General features: G+C 37.9%; 1 protein-coding gene across 1 annotated transcript; it reads left to right on the top strand.

The window, feature by feature from the left end:
- Positions 1-671: 671 nt before the first annotated feature.
- LOC114221402 (olfactory receptor 11G2-like) lies at positions 672-1634 on the top strand. The gene has a single exon (XM_028119520.1). The coding sequence runs from the start codon at positions 672-674 to the stop codon at positions 1632-1634; it is 963 nt and encodes a 320-aa protein (XP_027975321.1).
- Positions 1635-9630: the final 7996 nt, after the last annotated feature.

The following is a 9630-nucleotide window of genomic DNA, read 5'->3' as shown; positions in this document are numbered from 1 at the left end:
GCCTTAGGTGCTATTTTTTTCAGGTAGTTTTCTCCAACAAACCTGATGGATTTGCCCATGAAATTGGTAGATAATGACATTAGAGAGAGTGAATCACCAGGTTAGGTTAAAATACAGTTAAATGTCAAATAATTTTTAAGTGACATCAAAAGCCCCACATTTTTCTTGCTCCACAATCACATGACCAACAAGGCACCTGCCTACAAACAGCTGCATTAGGTGACTGTTCATGGAGTTCCTAAAGGCAATGCATTTATCCATTCATTAAAAAAAAAAATTACAGAAACCCTTCTAAATGCAAGGATCATCTGTACCCCCAGTCACCTCCATGACACTGCTGCTGGACGTAACAATAACCTCAGCCTACTCTTACAAAGACATTTGTCAAGAGAGCTAACCCAGTATACTTAGTTTAAGACAAGAGAAAAAGAATTACACATAGTAACGTCAGTCTACGTTGCATTCTCCTACCTGGGATAAGCTAAAGGCAATAGGGATTTTTAATCTATTTTGTGCACTACTATATCCCCAGTATCTAGGAAAAAATACCTAGCAAACAGTAAACACTCATTAAATATTGAATTCATAATGAATAAATAAACTAATCTCAGTTTCTTCTTTGGACAAAGAAAATGAAGTCCCCCTTGCTGTTCCAGGAATATTCAGTAATTATGGGTTCTTTCACAGCTCCCAGATACATGAAAATCTCCAACACCCCCAACACCTCCAGCACCATCACTGGCTTCATCCTCCTGGGCTTCCCTTGCTCCAGGGAAGGGCAGATCCTCCTCTTTCTGCTCTTCTCTGTTGTCTACCTCCTAACCCTCATGGGCAATGGGTCGATCATCTGTGCTGTGTACTGGGATCAGAGACTCCACACTCCCATGTACATCTTCCTCGCCAACTTCTCCTTCCTAGAGATCTGGTATGTCACCTCCACTGTCCCCAACATGTTGGCCAACTTCCTCTCTGACACCAAGGTCATCTCCTTCTCTGGGTGCTTTCTCCAGTTCTACTTTTTCTTCTCCTTGGGTTCTACAGAATGCTTTTTCTTGGCTATTATGGCATTTGATCGGTACCTTGCCATCTGCCAGCCTCTACGGTATCCAACCATTATGACAGGACATCTCTGCACCAATCTTGTGGTCAGCTGCTGGATACTTGGTTTCCTCTGGTTCCCAGCCCCTATCATTGTTATTTCCCAAATGTCCTTCTGTGGATCCAGGATCATTGACCACTTCCTATGTGACCCAGGTCCCCTATTAGCACTCACCTGTGCCAGAGTTCCAGTAATGGATTTTTTTTGGATGATTTTAAGTTCCTTGCTCTTATTTATTCCCTTCCTCTGCATCATGGGGTCCTATACTCTGGTTCTGAGAGCTGTGTTGAGGGTCCCTTCAGCAGCTGGACAAAGAAAAGCTTTCTCCACCTGTGGGTCCCATCTGGCTGTGGTTTCATTATTCTATGGCTCAGTGATGGTCATGTATCTGAGCCCAACAACTGAACATGAATCTGGGATGCAGAAGCTTGTGACCCTGTTTTATTCTGTAGGGACCCCACTCATTAATCCTGTGATCTATAGTTTGAGGAACAAAGATATGAAACATGCCCTGCAGAAATTTCTAGGAATATAAAAATTTTGACCTTGGTAAGAAAAAAAAACTTTGGATAACTGGTCTACCTTCATACTTTTTCAGGTGAAAAAAACTAATAACCAATACCACTCTGAGAATTGTTCATCCTATTAATGAACTTATTCATTGTGGCTGTTTGTACTTTTCCTAGAATCATCAGAGTAAGAAAGGATTTCAGAGACATTATCCAATTCCCTCATTTTATATATGAAGAAGCTGGAGAATGGAAATTTTGAGTGAACTGCTCTGGTCATAACTTTATAATGCACAGAAAAATATTTTTATTTTTTAAAGAGATGCTCTTTCTACTCATAAAGAAAGAAGTACATAATAAACTATAAGAAAGTATTTTTGCCATTCAGATATGCAGCCATCAAATAGTCTTTCATCTGAGGAGGGAGAAATATATATACTACTGATAGAAATGTAAACTGGTACACCTTCTACTTAGAACAAATCACAAACAATTTAACAAACTTTAAAATGCACCCTATCCATTAACCCAGCAATTACACTCACTCCTAAATACCTAGTCTACACATATAATCATACATATGTGAAAATATGCATGCAGAAAAATATTCATTGTTGCAGCTTTGTAATAGCAAATTGCTAGAATCTACTTAAATGCCCATTTATTGAGACCTGTTTAGGTAACTTATGATGGGCCCATGCAATGGAAAATGATACATTTTTTAAATGAAGGAGTTTAGATGCATAGCCATGGAACCACCTACAAGTTAAGTGAATAAATGATATATAGCATGTAAGCTGTCATTTATGTATAAAATTATAGATTTGTGCATTTAAAAAAAAAGGATAGACTATCCTTTCAAAGGATAGATATGAAACTTAACAATGGTGGCACTTGGGAAGAGAGGATGGAGGGTGTCTTGGATACAAAAGAAAGGAAAAGATTTATTTTCACTGTGTACCCTTTGTTATCCTGGATACAAAATTTTATTGGTGATGATGATGTCATCTCTACTGGCAAATTTTCCAAGAACTGGATCCTGAGGAACAGTTCCCCCACAATTCCTGGGTTCCTTGAGGAATCTATAAAACAGGCTGCCTTCCATAGCATATGAAGGAGACAGGATCTAAGAGCCCACAGACATAATTTCATTCAGACTTCTTAGTTCTGGAGAGAGCAAGTGGGAATTACTTTGTCATCTGAGAATTTGTGGCAGGAAATAAACTGTATTAACGTTATAACCAGACTCTTTTCAGAACTACTATATTAATATTCTTTATTGTTTTCTCATTCATTAAAAAACATTTAATGAGGGACACCTGGGTGACTCAGTCGGTTAAGCATCTGACTCTTGATTTCAGCTCAGGTCGTGATCTTGGGGTCATGGGATCAAGGCCTGTGTGAGGCTCTGCACTCAGCAGGGGGTCTGCTCTCTCCATCTGCCCCTCCCCGCCACTCTCTAAAATAAATAAATAAATCTTTTTTAAAAATTTAATGAATAACTTCAATGTGTCAGGTACAGAGTTAGGAAATGAATCAACTAAGGTGAATAAATCATATATTGGTCCCCCATGGAGTTTACAGTTTATGATGAGAAAAAACTTAAATTGTGAGATGGGCTATGACCAAAAGAGGTATTAGTTGCTATCGAAGTTGGCTGGAGAATAGTGTGTGCTAAGTATGGATGGGTGAGGGGCAAAAGAGCAAGAGAATGAAGTATTTCCACACAGCTAACTGTAGCTCATGGTCTACAGGGTCACAGTTAGATAAAGGTCAGGAGTGTCTCTGGGAAGGGTCTATGAAGCTCTTAAAGTCCAACTCATGTTCTTCAGTTTACTGCAATTACAGGCAAAAGTCTAAACATAAAATATGACAAAAATCAAAATCAAAATACATTTTTAAAAAACAACAAATGCAAATTAAAGTTATATTGTATAACAGAAATGTAGAAATTATTCTTCAAGACATGGAACCTCAAATAGACCACCTGATTTCCCTTAGGGTAGGAACCATAAGAGCCGGAAACTGTGTCATCTCTTTGCCCTGCCCTTTACATTCAGCATTATATCTCAAAGTAAAATCATTTTTTTCTATTCAATGTGCATTTGTAATATAGCAATTATTTTCATAATGAAAACATCTTAATTTTCTTTTATTTATACAATGCTTGTTTATTATAAACATTTTTAAATAGTAAAGTATAAACAGATATAAATCACCCAAAATCCCACTATCCTAAGATAGCTATCATTAAATGTTAGGTAACCACCTCCTCAGATATGTCTATCTGCATATGCATATTATATATAGTATATAATTTATATTAATGTATATATATATAATTTATACCCACACACATATAGTTTTACATATATGGTACAACAGACATGCTGCTGTCTCTATGGAAGGCATCCTTTGCTTTTTTTCTTTACTTTACTTTTTCTTTACTTACTCTTCCTTCCTCCCTTCACTCCTTCCCCACTTCTCTCCACAACCACCTCACACTCTTTTAAATAAGATTAATAACCTAATGTATATCCTTCTATATTATTCTCCATACCCCTGTAATTATATATTTATACACACAGAGACACTTTCACACTTATACTCCACATATACCTTATATAACCATGCACAATATACACATATACTCCCATAAATTTAGACAGTGCAATTATCTTAAAATATGGAAATATATAATATAAACTTATTTATATCTTGATTTTTTCACTTAACATTATGTTGATGGATTCCTTCAAATTCAACTACTATAAATTTTAACTCCTTCTTATTAGCCATTTAAATGTCCATTTAGCACAATTTACCCAGCTGTTTCTCTGTTTATATGCATAACTTCACTTCCTATCTTTGTCCATATAAACAATGATGCAACACACACACACACACATTCTAAAGTACCTGCGTCTTTATTTTTATGGGATAGATTTCCAGGAGTCTATTTTTGTATAACACATAATATTGTTATATTGCTTTCACTCAAGGCTATTCACAATCACATTTCCACCAGTAATATGAGTATCCCATTCACCCCTAGAAACTGATTTAAAGGCTTTAAATTTTGCCAGCCTGGTCCATCAGAAGAGACAACCCATTGGTAATGAATGTCATTGGCATTTCTTTTGATAGTGATAAGATTGAGCATTTTTTTTCTTATGTCATTAGCCAATGGATTTTCTCTATTGTGATTTGCCTGTTAGCATCCTTATCCATTTTTTAAATTTTTTTAATTCAGTTAACATATATTATTAATTTCAGGGGTAGAATTTAGTGATTCATCAGTTGCATATAACACCCAGAGCTCATTACATCAAGAGCCCTCCTTAATGCCCATCACCCACATATCCCATCCCCCCACTCACCTCCCCTCCAACAACCCTCAGTTTGTTTCCTGTAGCTAAGAGTCTCTTATGGTTTGCCTCCCTCTCTGTTTTTATCTTACTTTATTTTTCCTTCCCTACCCCTATATTCATCTGTTTTATTTTTTAAATTCCACATATGGGTGAAATCATATGATATTTATATTTCTCTGACTTATTTTGCTTAGCATAATACCCTCTAGTTCCATCCACATCATTGCAAATGGCAAGATTTCATTTTTTTGATGGCTGAGTAATATTCCATTGTGTATACATACCACATCTTCTTTATCCATTCATCTGTCGATTGACACCTTATCCATTTTTAATTAGTTATAATTTTCTTAAGAAACCTTTATTGTAGATATTAACCCTTATCTGTCAAATGTATTGCAAATATTTTCCTCTAATCCATCATTTCATCTTTGTTTATAGTCTCTTCACTAAGATGTGATTACATATATAGAATATCTTATTTTGTACTAATAGCTAGAGATGTATAAGGAATAAAGACAGGTCAATTTGAACTGTCAGAAGAGGATTATTGTCCCATGTGCCTCTTTACCGAAACAGGAAGAGATGGAGCTACTGGGCCATACAAAAGCAATTTATGAGCTTTGGTTAATTCTCATTCCACAGAAGACATGAATGAGGGCAAGATTCATATTATTGTCAAGAAGGCTAGAAATAAGAGGGTTTAAGACTGGCATTACTGGGCACCTGGGTGGCTCAGTCGGTTAAGTGTCTGCCTTTGGCTCAGGTCATGACCCCAACGTCCTGGGATCAAGTCCCATGTCAGGCTCCCTGATCAGTGGGGAGCCTGCTTCTCCCTCTGCCTGCCAATCCCCCTGCTTGTGTACTCCCCCCCTCTCTCTCTCAAATAAATAAATCTTTAAAAAAAAAAGACTGGTATTACTATAGAATATATCAATGTCATGATATAATAATTATCTACATTTTAACTAAACTCCCAGAGGTGGGACGCGGGAATGACATACATATTTCATGATGGATATGGGGGTACACAGCAGAGCAACAGTGGGTTCATGTCACACAGAAAGTGATCGGTAGTATTAGGAAAAAAAGAAAATGAAGATTAAGCATATAAGAACACCAGTGAGTAAACAAAGACACACCACAATGCCCAGAGCCACCGAGTCATGATGATAGGATAGGGAAACATGTTCAGGTACCAGCCATTGGCCATGATAGAGAGCCAGTGATATACAGGAGATTAGGATATTTTCTACTGAGGCTAAGTCAGGTTTGATCTGCCTTCTCTGAACTGAGGCTGTAATTCATGACAAAGGCCATATCTAGCTTAGCCAGAGAGACGGTTAGCCCTAATTGTCAAGTCAAACAATTAATATAATAAGTTTAATAAGGAAATTAATGCAGGCCCTGAATAAAATGGTAATCAGTCAATCTCACATCATTTCAACATACTATCAGAAACATCTAAACCAATTAATTCCAAAACTCCTTTGTATTCTTACTTATACAGCTAGCCAATCTGATTCTATTTCCCGACTGGACACCCACAGTCAGTGAGTGACAAATAACCTATGGCAAGGACCTGAGCAAGTGCCTGTAACACATGTCTGCTCTAACTCAACAGTCAATATACATAGAATTTGTTCATCGATTCTTCAAAGGGAGAAGATAAAGAAGCTGGGAGTCACACTGATATGAGGAATTCTTAATCTCAGGAAACAAACTGAGGGTTGCTGGAGTAGTGGGGGTTGGGAGGGATGGGGTGGCAGGGTGATGGACATTGGGGTGGGTATGTGCTATGGTGAGCACTGTGAATTGTGTAAGACTGATGAATCACAGACCTGTACCTCTGAAACAAATAATACATTATATGTTAAAAAAAAAGAAGAAGAAGAAGAAGAAGAAGATAGTAGGAGGGGAAAAATGAAGGAGGGGGCAATTGGAGGGGGAGATGAACCATGAAAGACTATGGACTCTGAGAAAGAAACTGAGGGTAACACCAGAATGGGTTAGCTGGTGATAGGTATTAAGGAGGGCACGTACTGCATGGAGCACTGAGTGTTATATGCAAACAATGAATCATGGAACACTACATCAAAAACTAATGATGGAATGTATGGTGATTAACATAATAAAATAAAATTAATCAGAAAAAAAAAGCAGCCAGAAGTGAAATGCCATTCCCTACTACAACACTCAAATGAGGCAGTAGAGTCTTGCTGCAACACCTAGCTTGATGTAAATGGGATGACAGAATGACAACCCTAGGTCATTCCATTAACATTCATGAACTGCTGGCCTTCTTACATTTCACAGATACATGAACATTTTAACACCTCTAATATGCTAACACTCTGACATCTCTTGCCCTGAGGAGTTTTGGATCCTCCTCTTTGTGCTCTTCTCTATTGTCCACTAAAGGCACTTCATCCCACAAGCTCCACTATATATGGCTTCCCACTAAATAAAGCTAATGGGAGACACCATCAGGAGATCAGAGGGAAGGAAGAGAGAGAAGTTAGCTTCAACACAGCCCATAGACCCAGGCAAATGGAGTCCATTATTCCTGTGCTTTAGAGTGTCCCACTCTGCTCACTTTCAGTTTCCTAATGGTGAGGTGACTGCCTATACAATGAACAAGATGTTCCCACAGAGTGCTTGCACCCTCTCCCTTTCTAGATCAAGCTCTGAGTACCCAGGTCTCTGGAATTCCCTGCTCTAATGGCCCCAAGCCCACTTCCACGGCCATGTGAACCTTTTCCCTCAGTCTATCTTCTGAATGGCAGTCTGTGTGTACATTCATAGATCACAGAGGTGACAACAGGGGCTTATTTGAAGGGGTATGGACAGAGCCTAGGTATACAAGCTAGGAGTCCTCCTATGTGAGTATGTGAGGGCCCCTCACATTGTGGAACAGATTCAGGGGTAGGAAGAGAAAGGAGTGAGACACAAGCGAGGGCCTGGAGTCAGGGGTCAGCTCTCTCCACACCACAGTTCTGCATGAAACTCCCAGAAATCTGAGAATTCTACATCTGAACCTAGTTTTCTAAGTCCATACAAAGTACACCTGAAAATGTAGAAGGATAGCACATATTTTACAGAACACTGTTAGTTTTTCAACTTTTAAATATTTAGACATATTTTATGTTGAAGTCCACTTGTACTTTTGCCCTGGGCCCTACAAATATTATGACTCAGACTGGACAGTATATTTCTTCTGTGTTCACTACTTGGTTCTAGCAATGGCTGCATCTCTCTATGACTACAGCTTCTCTCAGATGACACCTGCTTTACCACCCCAGCTCTCATGGGGCTCCTGTAACACTATTTCCTCTTCTGACATTTTCAGGTCTTGTGTAATAATAGTTTCTCCATGTTACTAGTCTCTGAGTGGCTCACTATCCATTCTGGATTGTCTTAACTCTGTCTGTGCCTTTATACAAAGTCTCTTCATTAGAGTCTCTTAAGTTGTGTCCTCTGAATGAACTTCTGTTCCCTGATAGGACCCTGGTGGATACACTCGACACTGTGTAGGTAACGTATGTGAGCCACCATGTCATAGCATAAGTTATAATGAAAAAGAATATTAGATGGAATGAGGAATATCTTAAAGGAAATAATGACATGAGATTTACTGTCTTTGAAAAATAAGAATATTTTGTTCTCCCTCCCTGAAGGACTTTTCTATTTTTTGATGTACATATTCTTTGATCCATAAGTATCAACCTATCCCAAAGAAACACTTTTTTTAATTCTTCAACCATAATTTTACTGTTTTATTATATTAATCACCATACATCATTAGTTTTTGATGTAGTCTTCCATGATTCATTGTTTGCATATAACACCCAGTGCTCCATTCAGTACGTGCCCTCTTTAATACCCATCACAAGGTTAACCCATCCCCCACCCCCCTCCCCTCTAGAACCCTCAGTTTGTTTCTCAGAATCCATAGTCTCTCATGGTTCGTCTCCCCTTCTGAATTCCTCCCCTTCATTTTTCCCTTCCTACTATCTTCTTCTTTTTTTTTAACATATAATATATTATTTGCCAAAGAAGCAACTCTTCATAAACAATAGTCTTCAAGGACAATAACAACTAACATTTACTGGGCACTTGCTTTGTGTCTGGCATTGTTCTAGGTATTAGCTCTATTAAACCTCATAATAACGTTATGAGGGTCACTGTTGTTACTTCCATTTTATATATGAGGAAAAGAGGGCAAGTTTTTCAATGGTTTGGTCAGGAGTGTTAGTGAGTTTAGAGCCAGAATTTGAACCCCTGTACTTGAATTCCATCCATCTATGTTGCTTCATTATGATAGCTGATTATATATGAGCCACTGCTAAACACTTTATAGGCATTATCTCTTTTAGTCCTCAAGAAATAGGCACTATTATTATACTCATTTTACAGAGAGGAATCTAAAGTTTAGATAAGAATATAACCGCCCAAAAGCACACAACTAATAATAAAGACAGGTGAATGCAAACCCAAGTCTTTCTGAGCTAAAGCACATACCCTCAAGCACTGCCATTTTGTCATAAATGAGTTATAAACAATATCATATATGGAAAACATTCTTAATGCTCAAAGTTTACAACCAATAAAAATGTTTACTTAAAGCTCTTCCTCAGCGCTGCCTGTGGAG

The sequence above is a fragment of the Eumetopias jubatus genome, unplaced genomic scaffold (assembly GCF_037043125.1).
Source record: "Eumetopias jubatus isolate StellerSeaLion01/CBP00866 unplaced genomic scaffold, mEumJub1_p1.0 scaffold_7, whole genome shotgun sequence".
Taxonomy (NCBI): Eukaryota; Metazoa; Chordata; class Mammalia; order Carnivora; family Otariidae; genus Eumetopias; species Eumetopias jubatus.
The sequence above is the reverse complement of the archived record's forward strand: the minus strand, read 5'-3'. Positions and strand labels throughout refer to the sequence as shown.